The sequence below is a fragment of the Globicephala melas genome, chromosome 17 (assembly GCF_963455315.2).
Source record: "Globicephala melas chromosome 17, mGloMel1.2, whole genome shotgun sequence".
Lineage (NCBI taxonomy): Eukaryota > Metazoa > Chordata > Mammalia > Artiodactyla > Delphinidae > Globicephala > Globicephala melas.
The window spans coordinates 39,198,415-39,223,411 of NC_083330.1; the positions used below are offsets into that span (position 1 = coordinate 39,198,415).

Consider the following 24,997-nt stretch of genomic DNA (forward strand, 5'->3'; position numbering starts at 1 on the left):
AATAAGCACACAGATAATTATAATACAAGGCATTATATGAGAAATAGAAAGTTTGAGAGCAGATGGGAGGGGGAGAAATCACACCTTTAGGCTGGGGTGAGGTAATCAAGAATGTGCAACAGTCCTCAACCTTTTTGGTCACAGGACCCTTTTACTGTCTTAAAAATTACTGCAAACCCCAAAGAGCTTGTTTTTTTGTGATTATATCTATTGATATTTATATTAGAAATTAAAACTGAAAACATGAAAACCTATTTAATTAACTGAAATCCACTGCAAATCACTTGTTCGAATCACTACTAGTCTCATCAGTAAAGTCTCATGCTCAGATTGGTAGATACGAGTTTTCCAAAATTCTAATTTTTGCTTGAAGACTTACGTTTTATCATTGGCAACAAATACTAACCAGTAATTTTCCTGGAGGTGACTCACTTTGTTAATTTTTGAGAAAATGTATGCTAAGTAAGTCTGAATACCCATAGTTTGTCAGTTGTTCTTTCAAGCAAAAGTGGATTCCATGAAAAAAGTGGTTTGTGCAGCTCACAGATTGCACAGGTGCTTTTTGTGTACTCCCCATTAATCACACAGAATATTTAAAAGATATGCTTTATTAATCTTACTGCCTTTATGAAGGACATTCTTAAGTGAAACTGACTTTTTCTATTGCAAGTGCATGGTGCCACTGCTTTGAATCGTAAGGTGCCAGCAGTTTTTATTATTTGCACCACGAGTATAAATGTCAACAAAGTGAAAACGTGTAAAAGCACTAACGTCTTAGTGTTATGAAAATAGGTTTGACCATGTGCGCCCCCTGAAAGACTCCTGGGCACTCCTCTGTAAGTGGACAACACTCTGAGAACCACTAGTGTACAAGACACAGGCTTTGAAAAAATGAGTTGGATTTTGATAGAATAAGATGAGGGAGGGCAGGAACATTAAGACAGTAAGATGTGAAGTGTATCTAAGGAACAGTGGGGGGCTGTAGGTCTAGTTGGAAGAGGAGGGAAGAAAAGGCAGAAGAAGCCAAAAAAATACTGTGAAAAGCCTGGAAGGCCTTCATGAAGATCAACTAGGTTTAAACCAGACAGGAAGAAGAGGTTAGGGTGAGCAGGTGTTTTGTTTTTTTGTGTTTGAAAGTTATTTCAACTTATACAAAAATAAAGCTAGACATGTTTACATTTACTAGTTATAAAATAAAAGTGACAGCAGAGCTACCTTCCTCATATGGAATATTTAGGGAACGAATAAACAAACGTGGTGAAATGCTTTCCTATAAGAAACATGTTGTACCAATTAATTTAGATAGTATTACTTTTAGAAAGACGAATGAAGGAATTTATTAAGCACTTATTCTGAACTAAAAACTATACTGCTATATTATTTTCACGTTATATGATTTAATCCTTACAACAAGCTTACAAGAGAGGTATCACCACTCATATAGATGAGGCAAAGGAAACCCCAAAAGTTTAGTAACTTTCCACAGGACATGACTTTCAACTCTGATTTTGTAACACTTCATATTGTCACCCATTATCTTCGGGGAAAGTCTGAAAACAAATTTAATTATCAACCATATGTATATCTATATATTCCATGCAATATTTTTAAATAGGGCACATTTTGGTGTCACAAACCCAAATAAAAGTGATACAATGTAAAATCTCTAAAGAGATTGTATATTTTGAATTTTTTCTTTCCTTCTAGAATTACCTTAAACAGTATGTAAAGCTGATTACTAGCTGGTATCAGCTGATAGAAGTTTTGTTAAAACCTAACAGCTGAAAAAAAAAATCAACATTCGAGTTACTGTTGAGCTTCATCACAATACTTACTGGATTCAGGACCTTTTTCCCACCACATTTAAAAATATCAGATGAGTAAGAAAAGGAAGGAAGACGATTAGAAACCATAGTTTGATGCCATCTTCTTTGGCCCAAGAAAAGAAGTGTTAAGTGTACTGACATCATCGTACAGGTCTGGATGCACACCACCATATCAACATGGCTCCTTCCTGCACTTGGACCTGTTCTTTCAGCTACTACACTCTCTTACACGTGCATGTGCACAAATTCACGCTTACACCCACACTAAAACTTATGGCATGCCTCTCTTCCCCGATGAAAATAAATAAATTCTTTGTTCAACTGGATGGTTGGAAACATTTTGTTGACATTTTAAAGGAAATTATCAAAATTATATCAAATTAATCCCCAAATGAGTATTTTATTATAAAACAAAAAAATACACCTAAATACAGAGTAAAGCTACTTATTATTTATTCATTTCTAGGCAAGATAAGTGTCTGAGAGTACAATGCAGTTCAAATAAAGTAGCTACCTGGCTTGATAAAAAATACTCATTAAAGGTAGAAAATTATTATGAATATTGAAAATAAATATGCAAAACATCTTGAAAGTTTTACAGACTTTGTCCTTAAAAATTATAGTTGATTAGAAACTATACTGTTCTTCTACATTGATACTAAAATAGCTGCATTTTGGCTTAAATTACAACTGGTAATAATCTATACATTTGTATATAAACATAATACTCTTTCTACATTTTCGATTAAAAATTATACAATATTAAAAAGTTTATGAATTGCCAACAAAAATGTGAACTCATTTATACATTTCTGACATTAGAGAACTAATTATTATAATTATTATGTTATGGAATGCCAAACATGGGCAACATATCTAAGTTATAGAATAGTTATGATGAAATAATAAAAGAGGAAAAAAATTTCAAATCCATAATTTAGTAAATTTGCTCATTTAAATTAAAAAGAAATCACCATTATGATTAAATGTGCCAAATTCCATGAGGTTCTGAATGTGTGGATCTTGTTGCTTTGCTATTTTTGAAATAGGCAACTTCAATCCAAATCCCCATTTCCTTTTTTATTTTCTTTAAAAGGATCAATTTTTTTTTTTAATGTATGTATGTATTTATTTATTTATTTGACTGCATTGGGTCTTCGTTGCTGCACGCGGGCTTTTTCTAGTTGCGGTGAGCAGGGGCTACTCTTCACTGAGGTGTGCAGGCTTCTCATTGAGGTGGCTTCTCTTGTTGCAGGGCACGGGTTCTAGGCATGCAGGCTTCAGTAGTTGTGGCATGCAGGCTCAGTAGTTGTGGCTCGCGGGCTCTAGAATGCAGGCTCAGTAGCTGTGGGACACAGGCTTAGTTGCTCCGTGGCATGTGGGATCTTCCCAGACCAGGGCTCAAAGCCATGTCCCCTGCATTGGCAGGTGGATTCTTAACCACTGCGCCACCAGGGAAGTCCCCCACTATGTTTCCGACACAATTACACTGAGATAAAAGTTCAGGGGGTAAAAAATTTTTATTGAAAGATAAGATTGGTAAACATATTCTTAATACAAAAAATGTGAGCATCTGCCACAATGAGATTTATCCTGTTGGAATACTAGACTTACTGGAGCAAGTGATACACATATGCAAATGTGTCATGGTTAGGAGAAGGAGTTTAATGACCAGATCTTTCTTTGCCTGAGTAAAATGGCTGGAACAGATTCAGTATAAGACTACGCAGATCATAACTTTGCTTCAGTTCCTCGCTTTCAGCAAGCCTGTGTCATGCATTTGAACAATATATTAGACACAGGCGGTAAAGAGCTGCTGGCAAATTGGAATCTCTTGATGGGGCTGCGAGCTGGTAATTTTGAGGTAACCAATCTTCTGAATGTGCTGCTACTGTAGGGCTCCTCAAGTCTTAGTCATACTAAGAAGGAGCCCAACAGGCTACCTGTTGGTTCAGCTATGCTTTCTTTTTTCATGTACTCACCAATAAACAGTATGTCAACCTGATCCTACCAGAAAAATCTACAGGCTGCCTGAGAATATATTTTACTTGCTGTTCTCTTTACTTAATGGAGTTTTAGGGCATTAAAGGCAAGAAGGTACTTGGAAAATCCAAAACCGACCTGTCTGTATTAGGATTTTTCCTTGTACTTTTAGGTGCATCAAAAAAACCCACTTTTATATAGAAATGAATACTTGCTAAAAGAGCAAACTAAATAACTTCTGATATCTAAATGAACAAAAGGAGGAGAAATAAGCTAAAACTGGTAATATATACTTACTACTGTGCATAGTATTGCTTTGAATTGGTGAAGTTAGATCAGATACAGGCAGTGTTTTCACCTACAATATATACCTATACTCCCGAAAACCCTTCAATTAGCCACTGATCACATAGTTTCTGACATGTCTAAATTATGATCTTTGCTAACAACAGATTTGACTGGAAGAGGTGATGTGTACACCCCTCAATGACCTCTCTGCAGGGCCAGCTTTATCCCTTTTAACTGCTATAAAGAGGAATGTTTATGCTAAGTATACTAGCAGTCAGTAACACTGCAGTTGCTACTGAATGGCTATACATTTGTATGAAACTCCACAATGAAATTTCTATTTAACAGGGGACAGGCTAGCAAAGAAGTATTTGGATAACTTGTTACCTTACTTCCTAAGTGAAATGTCCATATATCAAAAAGGAATAATTCCAAAACATTAAAGCACATTATCTTCCCAAGTCCATTTGGTCTTTGAAAATTTATACAGCCATTAAATGAAATTTCCTGTCTTTTCCAAAAGGCATGATACTATGTACCTTTACCTAAATATTGTGACAGTTAATAGAGACTGTTCTCATGGATGCATTTGTCTGAATGTGGAAAGTCTGTGTTCTCAGTGTTTACCGCAAACCCAGCGAAGGTGATGATCCGTCTGAAGGTCAGTCAGCTCTTCAATGGTTCTCCAGCTGCACTGGCAGGCGTATGCCCGTGTTCCTTTCTTCTTTACCAACTTTGTTTTTAATTTGTGGAATTCTGGCATATTGTTCCTATTAGTAAAATAAGAAGGTTTTAGCATAGTAGCTTTGTTCAGTGCTTAATGACTTAAAAAAACAAAAAAGAAATTCTAACTGCTTTATTTTCCTATCTTCACAACATCCAAACGCTAAACTACCTGGTGCTCTCACATGAAAAACAGAAGATACACTTTGGCGTTCTCTTTCTGAGGATTTCAATGTTTTTAAATGGCAATCCTCTAGGTCTGTTTATTAAGGCTGTTGTAGAACACAGTGACCTAAAGAGAAGAATTATTGATCTGTCTTATCAGAGACTACATGATATAAGAATAGAGTGGAAAAGATGGTGGTTCATGTCCTACCTCAAATACTCACCTGTGCCATATTTTAAAAGCCTGCAGTGTGGAGGGGCTTCCCTGGTGGCGCAGTGGTTGAGAGTCTGCCTGCCGATGCAGGGGACACGGGTCGTGCCCTGGTCCGGGAAGATCCCACGTGCTGTGGAGCGGCTGGGCCCATGAGCCATGGTCGCTGAGCCTGCGCGTCCGGAGCCTGTGCTCCGCAACGGGAGAGGCCACAACAGTGAGAGGCCCGTGTACCACAAAAAAAAAAAAAAAAAAAATAAAGCCAGCAGTGTGGCAAATGGAGGGCATATAAGAGGCATAAAGATAACAGGCTTCTGATGGGTTAACTATAGAAATTTTTCATTAATAGAGAAAAAGTGCTTGTTATTTCTATGTGTTGAATTCATATTATATCTCATTTGTTTCAATGATCTGCTTATTTACGTACACTACCAGAAACAAAACAAATGCCTATCCTGAAATAAATGTCAGTAATTTTAACATAATTAAACCTATGCGCAGAACTCATGAAAAACGATAACCATCTGACTTGATGCTATTACAAAAAAGACTGCAGAAGTTAAATTTAATTAATAGGAAATCAATTATGATTTTCATAGTCCATGTACTGAATTTATGTAAATATTCCATGACAAAAGAAAATGAAAAAATTCAAAGTGAAATGATGAAAAAATACATAGTGAAATGATGAAATACAGTATAAGTACTTTTAAAGAAAGAAATACACTGTTAACTGTTGATGTCACTGCTACAGAAAGCAGGAAACAAAGTGCCCTCTGGTGGCCAATGGGCACCACATTCAGTACTGCACAAAATTCAGGCACAATTGAGGTTAGACCCTAACAAAACCTAAGAGATTTTCCAGGCCAACTGTCTGACTTCAGGAAACTGAGACTTTGACCAGCTGAACAACTTAGCTAAGGTTACAGTGAGATAGGGGAAGAACTGAATAAGTTCTACTGCAAAGAAAAAAGCCAAACAAAACTAAATGTGTTTAATGAAAACTAAATGGCTAAATGAAGGACTGTCCTTTATTCAATCTGCAATATATTTTGACAAACTTAACATGTCACACTTGATTGAATACTTAGAGATTTCAGGAGTAGGAATCATGAAAGCCAAGGAACTATCAATAATTAATACATTTCAAGTAGTGCATATTTTAAAAGCTGAGAAAGAAAATTTCATTATTTCCCATAAAGCAAACACAGTTTAATAGAAAAATAAGAGCATTTTATTTAGCTATCATGGCAGGATGGTCAAGTATAGCTTATACTTCTTTTAGAAAGTTCTAGAACTTCTCAAAGCTAGGATACACTTATTGCCCTCAAGTGTTTCCTCTCCCCTCTACTTTCAAGCAGATCACATCTTCCTTCACAAAATCAGGCAGTGAGATGTGAAAAGGCCTCCATTTCCTAGCTGTCCCCTTGAACACATCAGTATATGACCTCTTTCCACCCAGGCACAGAGGCGGCCTCTTCCTATCCAAGGCCCACTTTCCATCAGCACTCTAGACCCCAAAGCCTCCAGGACCTTGTTATTCACATAACCTTCCCTTCTCTTGTCTTCCCCACCCCCCCCCCACAATATAAACATCAAAGCATCTCCTATCTTTTTTAAAAAAATATTTATTTATTTATTTATTTTTGGTTGTGTCAGGTCTTAGCTGCAGCACGTGGGATCTTTCGTTGTGGCATGCAGGCTCTTCGTTGTGGTGTGCGGGCTTCTCTCTGGTTGTGGCACATGGGCCCCAGAGTGTGTGGGCTCTGTAGTTGCGGCATGCGGGCTCTCTAGCTGCAGCACATGAGTTTAGTTGCCCTGCAGCATTTCGGATCTCAGTTCCCTGACCAGAGATCGAACCAGCGTCCCCTGCATTGCAAGACTGATTCTTAACCACTGGACCAGTGGTTAAGGGAACCACTGGACCAGGGAAGTCCCAGCATCTCCTATCTTAACTAAATGATCCCTTAACTCTGCATTCACTGACAGGCTTCCAAGTCACCTTTCTGGGTAATATCATCCAGTTTCATGGTTTCATCTACCACTTTACAGTCTACATTTCTTAATCTGAGCTTCAGAGCCCCAAAGAGTACGGGCTCTTGACCTGGGATTTTGGGACCACACTAGGCTTTATTTGGGTTGGATACTATGAAATCTCTCAAATTGTAATTTTTCTATGTATCTGTATATTTGAATCTTTCTGTGTGTATGTTGAGAGGATTCAGATTTTCAGAACAGTTCTTGATGTGAAAAGTTTAAAAACTCTTACATTAACACTAGAGGAGACTCCTAGAGATTTACATGAGAATGGATGCCAGAGAGGTGTGAAGAAAGCCTCGCATGGTTTTCTTTATGCTACTGAAGAGTGCTGCAATAATTCTGATGACTTGTATCTGAAAATATAGTCTTTGCTTAGGCACAGGTTTGGGGGGCCAAAAATGCATGATATGTGTACTTTACTAATTTTTAGCCCTTAATTTTTATTTGAAAATGTGAATGTATAGTTCAGATACATTTTTATAACTTAAAAACATTAGGTATTCACTGAGTATTTAAGGATGTACAAATTACAAAAATATAAGTAAGACACTATCCCAACCACAAGGAGGGAGGCAGACATACACCAACCTAAGATATTTTCAGTCTTTTATTACAGTAAGTGCTATAACCGGTACAACATGCTGTGGACACACGGAAGAGGATGAGTTTACTTCCAAGTTGAGAGAGTGGTAAGGGAATCATAGAAGATGAGCAATGAACCATACCCTGAGGGACAGGTAGGGTTTAGGTAGATAAAATGGTGGGAAGGTAGCCCAAGAGGTGGAGAGTTTATACAAAGTCATAGGGAATGGGAGCATTATGGGAGCATTGTTTTTTTTTTTTTTTTTTTTTTGCAGTATGCGGGCCTCTCACTGTTGCAACCTCTCCCGTTGCGGAGCACAGGCTCCGGACACGCAGGCTCAGTGGCCATGGCTCACGGGCCCAGCCGCTCCACGGTATGTGGGATCTTCCCGGACCGGGACACGAACCTGTGTCCCCTGCATCAGCAGGTGGACTCTCAACCACTGTGCCACCAGGGAAGCCCCGGGAGCATTGTTTTGATGTAGCTAAAATCTTGCAAAGGTGAAAAGTATACCATGGAAAGACAAACAAAGCTGGGTAATAGATAGTTGGGGACTGGATTATGGAAGGTCTTGAATGCCATGCTGAGGAATTTGGACATTATTCTGTAAGCAGAAGGGTTTTGGGCAAGAGGATGGCATACTCAGAGTTATGCTTTAATTCTCAGCAAGTGAAGGGTGGTCTGGAAGAAGAGATTGTACACAGGAAAATCAGTGAGGAGGCTACTTCTGAACTCCTGTCCAGAAGTAACATGTCCTTAACTAGGCTGACAGCAGACAGATGGAAAGGAGGAGATGATGCGAGAAATATCAAAGAGGTGGAGGCCACACAATCTGGCCAAGGTCACCAAGAGGCATTACTGCACAGTAAGAAATATAAAGTTATATATTAAGTACATTTTTTCACAGAGTGAAGTTCTTTAGAAACATACCTGAAAAACAGGTAATCACATGATTTGTCCCACCCATAGTCATCGCAGCTTACTACCCAGAAATCACAGGCTATACAACGCAGATGGTCACATGCTCTGTTCAGAGAAAAAGAACTGTACGTTAGAAATTACTGTTAAATTTAAATATGAAAATATGCTGATTTATTCACAGACTATACCACATATTACAGATTACCGAGTAAACAACAGAAAAGTAAAGATGAATCTGAGTATAAATTTTTATACTATTGGTCTGATTACCTATTTGAACTTTCAGGTTAAATTTCTGCACAAACCTACCTATTTTACTAAGATCTTGCATACTGATACATATATGCACACATGTATATTTACATATATAAAAGAAAAAAATGGATGTGTAGATCTTTTAGTTCAATGGTTTTCAAATTTGTCTGAGGGAGATCTTCACTTAAGCTGCCTTCTTTACGTGTTTCCCTTCCTAATGAAAATTTCAGGATGCCTCTACCACAGAATTTGTCACATTGTATTGAAATGCTGGGACAATATCTTCTCTGTGCTGGGACAATAACTTATTTGTTTCTGTTTCCCCACTACTTGGCATTAATGTATTCATTCACTCACTTAAAAAGTATTTACTGAAAGACTACTATGTGCTGGCGAGATTCTGTCCTCAAACAGCTTAGATTCTAATTCGAGAAGAAATACTCATAAATTATGTAGCACGTTAGAAGGTAAAAAGTGCTTTAAATGAAATAAAAAGTAGAGTCGATAAAATTGAAAGTACTGGGAGGAAGTGTGTTATAATTTTAAATACAAGAGTCTGCATAGGCTTCACTGGTGAGGTATATCTAAGCAGTTTCTTTAAGTGGAGTGGTAGTTGGTAAAGGAAGTGGGGTTAATAGAAGGTTATATTTAAGAAGGAGAAAGAGTCGGTTTGTATACTGATGGCAAAGATGCAATGAAGGGAAAAATGCTGCTGATGAGAGAGGGTAGAACTGCTAGAACGATACTCAGCACATAACAGTTACTCAGTGACAACCTGAGGAACCAAAATGCCAAGCAAATCTCAAAATTCATATAGTACATAGTAACTTCAGGAGTAAAATGATAATATATGGTAAGAATTATGAATTGCTGCTGCAAACCATTTGATTTGTATAATAATTGTGATTTAAAGAAAACTTCTCCATTGTCTGAAGTATTTTAAAACTAGAATCAATGTAGATACATTTGATCATCTAAAAATTAAAAGGAAATAACAAGAGTTTTAAAGATACCAAAAACAAAGTGAAAAGACCAATAATAGACTGAAAGAAAACATTTTCAACACATAGTCAAATACTTATACTGATAAAGAGTGCTTACAAATGACAACAAAGAAAGAAACTCTAAAAATATAATGTCACTATGTCACTAATATAGGTAGCATAGATTAGTAGTTAAAGAGTGTAGATAAGATTGCCTACGTTCAAATGCTGATTCCCTAGCTGTGTAACTATAGTCAAGTAACTTAACTTCTGTGACTCAGTTTCCCTATCTGTAAAATGGGGATAATAATGCACACCTCATAGAAGAATTATGAGGAGCTAACCAAGTTAATATTGATAAAGTGCTCATGACAGTGCCTGGTATACAGCATTTATTAAAAAGTTAAAATACTACATAAAGAATTAAAATTTCAAGCAACCATGAAATATATATTTAAACCAATTAAGTTAGCAAAAATTAGCCCTCTCAGACATTTCTGGTGGGTATGTGAACTGCTATAACCTTTTGGGAAAAATCTTGGCATAATTTTACAATTAAAATTATACCTAGCTGCTGCACTAGCAATCCCATTTTGGGGAATATATTACATATAAATAAAAGCACCAGAGTATAGGCGTGTATCTCAAGAATAATTTCTACTGCAGTGCTGCTGAAGTGGCAAAAAACAGGATACCACCTGGATAGCTATCAAAGAGGGAAAAGACTGAATAACATTTGTACTATGGAATATTAGGCAGTTGATAAAAGAGTTAATTAGATTTAACTACTGACATAGAGGTGCACAAGGCAAGGTACACAATAACATATATAACATGATCCTGTCTTTGTAAAAACTACCCCACAAATTTTCCTGTATAGGTGTTTATAACAAGTTTGTAAGAACATGGAGAAAAATGTGGAAGGTAATATACCATGCAGCTATCACTGGTTGCCTCAGGAGGGGTGGGAATGGAGAGGAAGGAAGGAGAGTACTATCTTTCTCCTTATACATTTTGACTTTTTATCTTTTTCAAAAAGCATATAATACTTCTGCAATTAAAAAATAAAATAAAATCCATCACTATATTTTTTTTCACTTATTTCCCTCTAAAATTCAGATAACTTAACTTCAAAATTGCAAATATATTTTGGCCTGGAAGTTTCTTTGAGAATGAATGCTTTGTATTTCTAAAAACATTAATCACAACAATAATTAAACACTTAAAATCTTAAGTTTCATAAACAATTCCATATTTCCTTTTAAACTGTTAGCAATTTATGAAGTTGAATTTGTACATATGGAAATTCAACACAATTACATTTGTACACATTTGAACTTGGATTTTGAATGTACAAGTCAGGAAATGCAAAATGATGGTTCCCAAAGCTGCTATAACTTGCTTTCTTATGCATATGTATTTATTACATGATTGCACAGAGTGTTAACTTTAATGCCTTAATACATATGTGCAATTTGGCTGAATTACTGCTGTTGTGGGAACTATAATTTAGAATTTCCTGACATTCTGTATGTGTAAAATTTCAACCATAATGTTAAATACAGCTTTTTAATTTAAAATTTAGCAGTTTATTCAAATCTATTCACACTACCATATTTTCCTACCAACACTGTCCTTTGAGAAAAATAAAACTAACTTGCAGCTAAGAAATCATTCTGCTGCTACGATTCACTCTATTAGACCATTATTATACCAGTCTATGGAATAATCCAGGCTTGCAAGTAGTTTAAAAAATAACGAGGAGAGTAAAATTCAATTTGGCTTGAAAATAACACCTTGGTTTTATCTATATCTTATTAATGCCACCATGCTTTGCTACTGCTCTTCCCCTTTATACCAAGTGGGTAAAAGATTCAAATCTTTACACTCTAAAATCATTCGAGATTACTCTCAAATCAGAGCTTGATCCAAAAATTAAACAAACATAACACATGAAAAAGAGGCAGAACAGACCCGATTTCCTTCATGCCCTAGGCATGTAAATCAGTGCTTATTTTCAGGGCTTAAATATATTTTTCTTTTATAACTATATATAAAAGAATATCTAACATAAAGTCATGGTTCCAATGAAAGATAAATTGTCAGGTCTTTCCTCGAAAATGTGAGTAAATACAAACATGGAAGTGTCATCAACAGCTTTGTCCTTTTATCAGGCTAGTAAGTAAAATCTTTACTATTTTAAAGATGTTAGTGGTGGGAATGTCCCAAATATAGCCCAATATAGTCTTCTGCACAGACCCTGGTTCTCAGTCAAATCCTTCAGATCTACACAGTAGACTGGGGAGTCTTGCTGTTTGGGCAGCTGGAAAACAACAGCTGCAATAACAAAAGCGGCTTCCCTCTTACATACATTATAAAAGCGTCTGCAAATTGGTATACTAGAAGGAATAATGGACTAGGCGTAAAGTTACACGTTGGAGTCCTTGCCTTGGGCAAGGCACAGGGCTTGGGAGTCATTCTTGACAACTTTCTCTCTTGCCTCCAAGAGCCATTTAATCACTGAATTCTGTCAATTCTATGTTCTAATATCTCAAGTGTGACCCTTTTTCCCTACAGCCACTGCTACCACTTAGGTCACAGCTGCCATCCCTGTCTCTTTCCTGGACCACCGGTACCTACTGCCTGTTGACTGGTCTCCCTGTGTTCTCTCCTGTCTTGTCCCTCCAACTTCCAATCCATTTTCCATTCTGGAACCAAAATTTCTTTCTTTAGAAACACAAATATGATTATGTCATCCCTACCCGCTTAAAAAAACCCCCAAACAACCCAATGGCTTCCACTGCTATAGGACATATTTTTCTAAAATCCTCCAGGGGACCCCAAACCAAACGTCCCCTGACTACCTCTCCAGCCCCACCAGGAGCCATTCTTTCCCCCACTCACTACACTCCAGCTCACCTGGCTGCTCCCTGTTCCTCCCACACCCCTGGCTCCTTCCAGCTCAGGGATCGTCTAACGTGGTGGGTCCTCTGGCTCCAAGGCTCCCCTGTCTTTGCTTAATTCCTACTTATTTATCATATCATAGTCTGATTAAATGTTATTTGCTTAGGAAAGCATTCCCTAACACTTCATATTAGTTAGGATGCCAATTATCTATGCTTATAGTATTCTGTACTTACCCTTCACATTACATATCATGTGGAAATTAAATAGTTATTTGTGGAATTAAAGTCTCTTTCCTCATCTAGACTGAAAGCTCATTGAGGGCAGGGAAGTGTCTATTTATTTGTTCACCACAATGTGTTCACTCAAAACCTAGGACTAAGCAAGGACATGATGAATTAATACGTGTTTAATGAATTTAACATCAGTGCCTCAATTTGCTCATTTATAAAATGGGGTTAAAAATTCTTGCTCTACCTGCATCTTGGTTTTTCCCTGTGAAGCAGGTGAACCAATACACATATACTTACAAAAAAGTGCTCTGGACAGTATAAAGTACTTCATACATATAATATTTTACATGCACATGAGTATGTATGTGCTTATCTTTCTGTGTGTGTTGATCTATGCCATGAAGAAGGTGGTCAATGATTAGTATCTTTGTGATGGGTGAAGAAGATCTGTGAATATAAACATTTACCTGTGCATATATATGCAAATTGTATGTGTTTTCCCTTCTTGTCACTGTGCAAAAGGTAGGAATGGGGTTGAAAGATTGTGGTATTCTCATGGATCAATGTTATATAATAGGCATACACTGAAATTCCATCTGGAACGAGATTCTTCTCTGCTAGAACTAAATCAAAGTACATGTAAAAATATACTACATAAAAGAGAATCTTAATAAAATATTTACTCTTGGAAGTAAACCAGAACACATAGAGATATTTCCTGAGATAAAATGGAAAAGTAGTAGAATATAGGATTCTTGCAGCTGAGGTATAACACAATGAGAAGGCAGCACAAACAGACGAGAAATACCCACAAACAACTCCAAATAACTGTACCTATAGTAGCTAGCTGACCTGCAACATGGGCACAATTTTAATGTATTATCTCATTTAATCCTTACAATAACTCAGTTTCCTCACCCATAAAAACTAAAGTATTTATGGGTGAGGAAACTGAGGTTTTGTAAGATTATATCCCTTCTCAAGGCTTCACAGCTTGTAAGAGGCAGAGTGAATATCTGAACTTAGGTATTCTGTCATCAGAGCCCTTTTTCTTCATGCCCTGGGTATAATCATGTGTTTCTTTATCAGTTTCTCTACTGGCCAGTGTTTTACCTTTTTTGGTATCTAGTACCTAGGACATAGAGGGCATTCAATGAATATTTAAAAAAAGAAAAGGAAAAGGAAGTTCAAACAGAATGACAAAATGAGTCTACAGTAAGTGAATTAAGCAGGTAAGACAGTGGGGACATGCATTAGAAAGGACTGTCATTCTAGACAGGGAGTAAGTGTAAAAATATTCAGAGGTAGAAAAATATAAGTGGAAAGTAGAAGGATAACAAGTGTTCTAGTGGAAGTAGAGTATCTAGCCCAGGCTTTAACTGGAGGTGAAAGAACTAAAAAGAGAAGAGGAAGAACAACAATTTGGTAAAGCAAACAATGAGTTTAGAGTTAATATGAGACAGACGGCAGCTCTCATTTTCCTTCTGAACAGGGGAGAGGTGCTCAAAATGTTATGTTAGGTATATTTTCTTTAATGCTCTATGTGGGTGAGACTACAGAAGATGGAAGTGGATGGTAACTAGGAAACGTTTGCCGTATAGCTCAAGGATGACTTGAGGGAAGCCTGGATTCGAGGCCGAGTGGTCTGGCAATGACTGAGACAAATCCAACTGGGTAGACACAGTAAGTCAGGATTGATAAGCAGCCAGACTGTATTCTTCTCTAAGGGCAGTGTGTGTCTCTAATCCTTTGAATAGACAGTCCTCAACGCACGACGATTCAGGTGCTATCAACTCTTTATTTACAGCCCTCACAGCAGGCATCACCCCTGTGGGTTGCTATAGCCTGTCTGCTGCCTGGTGTTCCTGGTCTAGGCTTCCCCAGATTCCCAGTTTCCCTCTGGTCCTATAGCCCTTTTTTTCCAGGCCTCCTCGGATCTAGGCCAGCTCTACCACAACCCTCCAACAATGTCCTTTTGGATCCCACTTCCATTATTCAATATAATGGTTATCTCTCCTGAAACGTGATCAGAATGCAATCATACAGCTCAGTCTTTTACTTCTTTTATCAGAAAATGAAAAAGTGCTTTAGAAATAACTAGACAAAATATAATAATCTAGTTAAGTAGGCCTCTATAAAAATAGAACCAAACTTAACAGGACAGTAAAATGATTTGCTGAACTACTTACAACAGACAAGACATGGAAACAACCTAAATGTCCATCGACAGATGAATGGATAAAGAAGATGTGGCACATATATACAATGGAATACTACTCAGCCATAATAAAGAATGAAATAATGTCATTTTCAGCAACATGGATGGGCCTAGAGATTATATACCAAGTGAAGTAAGTCAGAAAGAGAAAAACATATGATATCACTTATATGTGGAATCTAAAATACAACACAAGTGAACTTATCTACAAAACAGAAATAGACTCACAGACATAGAGAACAGACTTGTGGTTGCCAAGGGGCAGGTGGGTGGGGGAGGGATGGCTTGGGAGTTTGGGATTAGCAGACACAAACTATCATATATAAAATGGATAAACAATAAGGTCCTACTGTATAGCATACGGAACTATATTCAATATCCTGTGATAAACCATAATAGAAAAGAGTATGAAAAAGAATGTATATATATGTATAACTGAATCACTTTGCTGTACAGTAGAAATTAACACAACATTGTAAATCAACTATACTTCAATAAAAAAAAAAATTGCTGAAAATCGATCTGTTTCCCCACTTTACGACAATGACAATGGAATAGGCTAGGAGTCTGAGGCTGATAGGGGCTTGGGGTAGGTAGCATCATGACCATAAGATTGCCCTGAAAGAGGTACTGAGTGAGATCCTGGGTGAAAGGAGGGTTGGGGAAGAGACAACAAAAGGAGGCTTTCTCCTTTTGAAATATGTAAAATCAAGAGACTGTGCTTAAGAACTCCTTGGGTACTAGAGACCCACAGCTTCTCATGCTGACTGGCCAAGGCAATGGGGGTGACACATCATATAGTTCACCTGTCCTACTCACTGGTTTTCACTGCCTGGAAGGAAAAATGGCAAGATAGAAGCTCAACTCCTGGTGTCTTGTGGAAACCAAGCTGGGATGGAAGTGATCCAGGCACTTCAAGTGGCTCTTAAAGAAGGGTGTCAACACAATGAACAACACATACCCAACACCATAGCTTTTAACAACTATCACCCAATAATAATCAGTATTTCAGTAAAGTGTTCTTACACTGGCTAACAAAATATACCTTTTATTATGAAACAGACTCATGCCAAGATGATAAGAACTATGTTTTAACAGGGTATCAATTTGGAAAAAACTAATTAAGAAAGTATAACATATTTCTGACATCTTACCTCTGTGAAGTATTTGTCCCAACCCCACATGGAACAGCACTTCCACCAAGGTATACTGGGCTGCAGCTGGACATGTTCAACAGACGGAAGAAAAATAAAATTAAAACATAAAAGAAACATGAGAAGTTAATTTGGCCTCATTGACTCTATATTCTTGTAATCAAATTGTATATTTTCCTGAGCAAGCCAACTATTTCAAGGAAGAGGTATTTATTTCAGGGTCAGTGTGTTATTGGATAAAACCTGTATATTCAGGAACACTCAAGGAGTTAAAATGAGTCACAGAAAAATGTGTTTGCCAAATAACGTAAGGGACAAAGTAAATACTGAAGAATATAACAGAACATTAATTTTGAGAAACATTCACACTTTTTTTTTTTATGCAGCAGAAAATTATTTACAATAGCAATAACCTCCCATTCAAGTTCCTTTACACTAAGGAGTCACAGACCATAAGAACACTGAAAAATGCTGCTGTTGGTCTGTCTCCTGAAAGCCGACCAGTGGTGCTTTGTTGCTCAATGTTGTTAAACGGTAACAAAATCTACTAGACCATGCTCACCAGTGTGTATAATTCACCAAAGCAATCCCAACTTACCTCTTACCAGGGCCTTGAATGGAAGCTCTGACAGATGTGTTACCTGAAGATTTAGATTTTAATTTCTGTTAAAAAAACAAAACAATAAAAGGCCAAGGGTAACTTAGAGAATTGTAACATGAAAACTAATATTCTTTATTTTATAACAAGGATATTTTAAAAATGGCTTAAAATTTCCTATGATTTTAAAGTTTCTGAAATGAAAACAATGATCAAAATCCTTTAAAGGCAAAAGGGAAGTAGACCTCCCTGAGGAATTTACGAATTACTATGCTAACGTTTAGTCTAGAAAATTGATATACTGCCATTATTAGCATGCTAAGATTTAGAGTCACTTTATAACTCTTCAGTTAATACTAGAGTTCAATGATTTAATATGAAGGAGCTGCTATTTAAAACTTCATCCTGGAAAAATTCAATTGAGGAGTAAAAAAACCTCAGACTCATTTTAAAGGCTGTGAATGGTACTCACCTGAACTAAAAATAAACTAACCAAACTCCTGGGTAACTTCAGGAATATTAATTTTGATCAGATGAAATGGTATCAACCATTAGATGTCCAAGGAAAATGTAGAGCTACCTAGTCACAATCATACAGTAGTTCCTATATGGTTACATAACATCATCATTAGCAAGCATTTATTAAGTGTTAACTGGTATAAGGTACCAAACAACATGGCCGACCACATACTAGGACCACCGCCAAGGAAAGGATGGAGAGAAGGCAATTTAAACTATGCAGAGACATGCCATCAATTTACCTAGTAGGTGAGGAAATTTAATGGAGGCAAAAATACTTTACTATTTCTCTTAACTCTTTTATTTGTTGAATAAAACTGATGTTAAACAGAACTGGAAACATTTTTGGTGCATAGCTGAAAAGTAATAATGTGCCTAAGTCTCTTTTTGTCTTTGGGAGCACGCCCCATGTGCCATCCAGGCTTGTGTTTGCAACTCAAGGCTGGCACACTGGGACATCTGCTGTTGTTTCTGGGCTTTCTTGTGTGAGTCTGCAACTGATATAATATTGTAAGTCAACTATACTTCAATTAAGAAAAGAAAGAAACACAACAGGACGGGCGAGCAATGGAGGAGGGACCAATACTCTCAAGAGCATCTGGCCTCTGAGGACAAGGTGGGCATATGGACGAGCAATTCAGAGACACTTCCTTTCCTCATCCAATCAGTGTTTTACATTGATCTGCTTTCCTCCAGAAGTTTACTTGGGTTGCTTTCTCCCCTGCAGGCTGGAAAACTGGATATAATAACTAACTTCAAAAAGGGAGCACACAGAAGAAGTGCATAAAAGCTTATTCTTCATGATTATAAGAGCTATTTTTATTTCAGATTAGTATATCTTCTCTAATACTTCTTTAGAGAAGTATTTCCTTCTCTTTCTGAAATGCCTTGAACTGAAGAGACAGTGCCTCACACACAGATACATACCCTGTAGTGTTTACTAAATAATGAACTGCTCAGATGATCAATGAATAACATCATGTAGTTTTTTTCCTACCACTAATTAAATTAGTATTGCTATTCAGCATTTATGATGCATTCTGTTCGCAGAGTATTCAACACCATGGTTATTGTGTTGACATGTTATTCAACTAGGCCATCAGCTTATTAATTTACCACAGATGAACTGAAAATGTTAAATTTAGAGAAATTAAGATTTTTTAAACTTGGTTTTATTTTTATTCTTTGTTTTTCTAATTGAAGTATAATTGACCTACAACACTATGTTAGTTTCGGGGTAAAACATACTGACTTGGTATTTCTATACATTACAAAATGATCACCACAGAAAGTCTAGTCACCATACAGAGCTGTTACAGTATTACTGACTATATCCCTCATGTTGTACATTTCATCTGTGACTCATGTATTTGTACATCCCTCATGTATTTCACTGACCTCTCCCACTCCTCTCCCCTCTGGCACAGAGAAATACAAAGCTTAAGATCTATACCAGTCACTTAAATTTTAGTCTGACAAAAAAAGAAGTGGCCCATAACCATAATCTTAACACAATCATTGCCTAGTTATTTTTAGTCCACTGTCTTGCTTTAATCTTCCCTACCTTAAAAACAAACAAACCAACCCTCTTTGGTATTATATTTATTTCTTAGATTTTTTTCCTTGTGGTCCTTGTAATTTAGACTTCCATTTGGTCTCTTTCTAACAAATATATATATATATATATATATATATATATATATATATATATATCTCTAACAAATATATTCTGTGCCTACCAAACTGGTAAAAATGAAAGTATATACATTCTCATCACTGCTGGTGAGAAGAATACAAATAAGACAGTCATTTTGGGAAACATTTTGGCAATGGGTAGAAAAGTTGAAGATGAGCACACCTTGTGACTTCCTAGGTTTATATATCCTAGAGAAACTCCTATACATGGGTTAAAAAAAAAAAGACATACAAAGATATTTGATGAAGCACTGTTTGTAAGAGCAACAACTTGGCATAATCAAAATGTCTAATCACCAGGGATGTAGATAAACTGCGGTGGAGTTACGTAAGGGACTGCTATACATTAGTTAAAATTGTTTATGGTTACATACATATGTAATAAAAGTATAAAAGTATGGATGGAAAGGCTAATGGTTACCTTTGGGAAGGAAGGCAGTAGAGTAAGATTTGGAGAGTTCTTAAACTATAATTTTTATATCTTTAAAAAAAGTCCAGGGAGTTCCCTGGCGATCCAGTGGTTGGGACTCAGCGCTTTCACTGCTGTGCCCTGGGTTCAATGCCCGGTCAGGGAACTAAAATCCCACAAATCACATGGTGTGGCCAAAAAAAAAAAAAAATCCAGAGGAGCAAATCTGGCAAAATGTTAAGATACGTTCAGTATGACTAGTAAATATATAGGTGGCTGTTATATTATTTTATGAGCTTTTATAAAGTTGATATAGATATATAAGCATTTAAAAAAATAAAATACTACCAACTTAACTGATTAGTTCATGGGATGAGAGCAACGGCAAAGCATTTGAGATGCTAAGCACATTCCTATAATGAAAGCTGATTTTGGTCTTTTAGAAAAGTATTCTTACAGTATACAAATAAATACAAGTAACCAACTTCATCTGCAAGTTGACTTTTGTTCAACAGCTTTTCTAATTTCTCATTCTTGCTGAGAAATAAAAAGCAAAACACAGTTTCTACTTTTTTTCTTATTTAAATCTAAGTGGAATAATTTCTTTAAATAATTGTATTTCTCAGAATTCAAAGGACTATAGATACTTGTGTATTCTAGTAAGTTTTCAGACTATTCTAAACATGTCTTGAGATAATGAAAGAATTACTGTACATTTAGAACATTTGACTTACAAAGCATTTTTTGTCAAAGTTGGGCTCTTCAAATATTTCGTTAATAAGACTGTCAAGATCATGTTCTTTTTTAAATGTTTCTGTTGATCTGAAAAAACAAACAACAAACAAACAAGAAAACAGCTGAAGCTTAAGTGCAGATAAAGTCAGCCAGCATCAGAAGAGTTTTGTTTAAATAAAGTCCATTACTAGAGTTGATAACAGAAGGACAAATGTGATGTTTTTTTTTTCCTACTATGGACATAGCCTAGGATTCTTGAGAAAAAGGATGTAGTTCATCAGGTACAAATTCCCATGTGTACTTTTACATACTTAAAATACAACGTTTAAAGCTGTACGTTATATATAAGAGAAAGGTGGGTATGCACTTTTCTAAATTACATCAACCATTTATTTAAGAATACAAAATATTACAAAATTATAAGTAGAACCTGAGAATTATAAACAAAGATAATTTTAATATGTCTAATTTTCCCCTAAGGGTTCCATTGTAAGTCAAATAATCATACCTCTTTACTACAGGAGCCAAAGGTTATATAACCAAATGATTAATTACACACATACACACAAAAAAGTGACATTTGCTTGACAGAGTATCTCTGCCTGTTTACCTTCTGCGGGTATAATCATCACAGGATTACTGACAAACTGTTACTGCATGGAACTCCTATTTAATAGCTAACATTTACTGAATACTTTACATAGATGAAGATATAGGGACTGAGAGATTCAAAAACTCGCCAAGGTCATATAAATAGTGGGAGGAGAGGCTTGGAATTGAGTCTAGGGCAGTCTAGACACCTAACACTAAATGAGATTAACTCTCTTGAGAGTTTACGTTACAGATGCTGTATATCATTATAACTTTATAACTTCATTGGATCATTAAATTATTTGTTTTAAAAGACAGGTTTTTTTAGACTAACTCTCTATTTCTAGAAACATATTTGCTCCGAAACTGTTAACATCAGGATTATAGCCCTCCTTTGATACTGCTTAGAGTAAGATAATTAACCTGATGTAAGAAAACGCAGAGGCTACTGCCTAACACTGAATGTCTGATTCCATCTATGTCCAGACTTTGCCTCTTCAGTTTTTCCCTTTCTAACTTTTACCCCTAATATCTTCCACTGTATACTGGTTTCTTCCCAAGTATGCTAAGTATGCTTTCCTCTTCAAAGAAACATTCCAAAACCCCTCTTGAAGCTGCCACCCTATTTTACTCACTACTGAAGAGTAGTCTATATCCATTATTTCTACTTCCTTACAAGTATATTGGATTTAGCATCTGCTGGTGATCTGGATAAGGGTTTCTTAACCTTAGAAATACTGACATTTGGGACCAGATAATTCGTTGGGGTGTGTGTGTGTGTGTGTGTGTGTGTGTGTGTGTATCACAGTGAGAGGGGCAGGCTATTGTGCACTGTAGGATGTTTTACAGCATCCCTGCTTCTACCCACTAGATGCCAGTAGCACACCCTTCCCCAGTTATGACAATCAAAAATGTCAAGACATTGCCAAATGCGCCTTGAGTGGTAAAGTCATCACCTGTTGAGAACTACCCACCTAGTTTAAATTATTTAACCTCTCTGAACCTCAGACATTTTATATGTAAAGAGGAAATCTAGACAACTATTTAAAACTTCTTCCAGGTGTAATATTCCATCTCTGGCCTCTATATCCCTCAACTATAGTGAAACTCTTTTTTTCAAAGTCACTACTGCCCAAATCACTATATTCAATGGCCTTTCTCGGTTCCAATTAGCTTTAATCTTTCAGAAGCACCTGACACTTGTGTACCAATTCCTTCAATTTCTTTTGTGACAGCAGGTTGCTAAGATGTCCTCTAGAAATTCTCTCCTCTGGTTTTCATGATGTACTCTCTGATGTACTCTGTACTTTCATGATGTACTTAGCAGTAGTTCCTGGCATCCAGATGTGTCATGGTCATTTATTATCTGCAGAGCTATCATTTTTAAGGGACAATTTCGGTATTTTAACTCTTTTAAGAAAAAGAGATACAGACTATATCACTACACAATTGGCAGGTAGTCTCCTATTAATAAATTCATAATGTAAATCAGTTCCTAACTTTTAGGTATCAATTTTGGCTCAGGACAAAATTTTAATATTTGACATTATATACTACATTTGTTATTAAGTTTAGGGTCTTTGTTGCTGGTTTTTTTTGGCATAATTTACAACTACACTGCCAAATGAAGTGAATGACAACACTTGAATTCAACACATGAATGACAACAGTACTGGTTTGTTACAGCTTCTATAAATGTATTATTGAAAAATCTGAGGTAGTAAGGTGGGATGGGATGCTACGAGGATTATGGATGGATTTTAGTAGTGTAACAACAGGCTACGGAGAGAGGTACAAAAGGACCTGTGCTTGGAGAGGATCCGTCCACCTTAGTAACCCTTTCCATTTTCAGCAGCCTGCTCTAAGACATCCTATCCCTCTGTGCTAGTTCTCCTAAGATGAATAGGCTCTGGAAGGCTCTTTGATAAATTTTCTCCATGCCCCAAAGGAATAAATAAAAAGAACAAAAGAACTTGCAAGGTAACATTGTTGTAGGATAGGAATGGTACATGTGCTGGGAATGAGTACATAAGAATGTCCAGCATTCAAGATAATAATATACAAATTAGTGAGAGTGCTATTTGCATAAACAGTCAAATGAGCGTTAGCCCATTCAAAGCAGTCATCTTTTTTGGCCGAGTCCCCACTAGGGATGAACCCATGCCCCCTGCATTGGGAGCTCGGAGTCTTAACCACCGAACCGCCAGGGAAGTCCCCAAAGCAGTCATTTTAGTTGGCTCTACAGTTATTTTTTTAGAATGCTGCCAAGTACTCGACTAATTTTTAGAACTTCTGCTTCTAAATTTTAGACTCTTTTCAATGTTTTTATCTTCTGAGGGTGAATTTTTATAAACAAATGTCATTAGAGGTAAGTCTTGTAAATTGGGTAGCAATGGTGTTGGGTTCTGGGAAATCACACGCAGGTGCGCAAAAACAAAACAAAACCCACAGATGCAGCCATAAATAAACAAGATTGACTTTCTTGGGTTGTTCCAAAGCTGCCTCTGTGTAATTCCACAAGCGTCTCCAAGAGATTCAAGCAAGAGTCACTGCAGAGGCTCCCAAGCCATCACTTTGAAGGACAATACTCACTCTGGCAAAAATTTTGTTTTTTTGCAATTGAGGGGGGAAGTGAGATAAAGAAGAAAGTCCTATTATTGAATAATTACACAGAAGAAAAATGACTGACAAATTTGAAAGATACTTTTTCTGGATCAAAAGCCAAGACTTAAGAAAATTCCCCAAATTTCAATTTGGATGCCTGAGATCATCTGGTACCCTTAGCTGGGGCCATGGGGAGAAGGAAGGTGGCTGGATTAATAAAGACAGTGTTACCAATAATTAAACCTTATAATCTTAAATCTAATCTCATTCAATTATCTGAGCTTAAAAAAAAATCAACTAATGATGGACTAGAATGGAATCGTTTTTTCCAACAATTGGCCCAAGAATAGTTCTGCCTTGGGAATGGGGTCCCAAGAGGACCAGAGGCAATAGGATGAGGTTCTCTGTGCGGGAATCTCAAAAGCGGAAAAGAATCGCTCACGCAAACGGAAGCCCGGGTCACCGTGACCCCCTCGGGGCTCAAGAGAGAGAGCCTAAGCTGCACCCCCTCTCCCGCATCGGAACCTGAGCGAAACCGCGGGCTCTAGAGGCGGGGCATCAGCGGGGCCAGTCCTCTGGGGCTTGCTTGGGGGGCGGAGTCGGGCCTTGGGAAGAGATGTTAGGATCCTACAGGCCGGGGAGCTGAAGTGTGTGCGGCCCCGGTAGTGGGGAATTGAGAGTCTGGGCCCTAGCAGGAAGAGGAGCTGGAGGTCGCGGGCGGGGGTACATTTCTTTGGGTCCGGCGGCGGAGGGGTGGCTTTAGGACCTGAAGCAGGCTTCACCAGAACAGCCCACCCCTCCCGCCTGTTAACCTGAGATTCTCTTCCGCCTCGGCTCGGTTCCGGTCGCTGCTGAGGATGCCACCGCCACCGCCTCCGCCTCTGGGCCGTTCGACCATACCCAGTCTCAGTGGGTCTGGTCTGCAAAACTTGGACTCGACCTCATCCAAGAGCTCGTCCAGGTCCTTCGCCATCTTGAATCGTCATGTCCTTCCCTTGCTCTGGTAGCTACAGCACCGTGTGGTTTCCAGGGGCAACGCGAGGATCCGCAGGGCGCGCTGGCCACCCCCGCGCATGCGCGAGCCATTCCGCGGCTGTCTTAGGAGCTCGCGATGCCTGGGCGCTGACGCGCTCGCGCGGAAGGATGCCGTGGAGTAGCCACGCTCCGGCGCACAGGCTTTCCCGCGGGGCAAGAGGTCTGACGGAACTGTCCATTCCTACTTCGCGACGCTTTGCTTTTCTTTGTTCCAGATTGTCTGGAGTGTTTTGTCCCATCTCCCTCTTCTGGACTCAAGTTGTAACCACAATCACACGACTGCCTAGATCCCTCATCCGCTCTTCATCTTGCCCCATTGGGGTC

The 24,997-nt window shown here is 37.6% G+C and overlaps 1 protein-coding gene across 3 annotated transcripts; it reads right to left on the reverse strand.

Annotated features, from left to right (window-relative positions):
• Nucleotides 1-2,301: 2,301 nt before the first annotated feature.
• CFAP418 (cilia and flagella associated protein 418) lies at nucleotides 2,302-24,711 on the reverse strand. Of its 3 annotated transcripts, none has more exons than XM_060287320.2 (7): nucleotides 24,451-24,710; nucleotides 20,443-20,530; nucleotides 17,086-17,150; nucleotides 16,488-16,553; nucleotides 8,750-8,845; nucleotides 5,210-5,383; nucleotides 2,302-4,867 (listed from the first exon to the last, which is right to left on the reverse strand). In XM_060287320.2, exons 1-7 carry the CDS (start codon nucleotides 24,609-24,611, stop codon nucleotides 4,714-4,716), a joined length of 804 nt encoding a protein of 267 aa, XP_060143303.1. In that variant the 5' UTR covers nucleotides 24,612-24,710; the 3' UTR covers nucleotides 2,302-4,713. The 3 variants fall into 3 exon arrangements, with proteins under 3 accessions (XP_060143303.1, XP_030718791.1, XP_060143304.1); XM_060287321.2 differs by having other exon boundaries at nucleotides 4,730-4,867; nucleotides 5,210-5,432; nucleotides 24,451-24,711; XM_030862931.3 differs by lacking the exon at nucleotides 5,210-5,383 and having other exon boundaries at nucleotides 24,451-24,709.
• Between the last annotated feature and the right edge of the window lie 286 nt (nucleotides 24,712-24,997).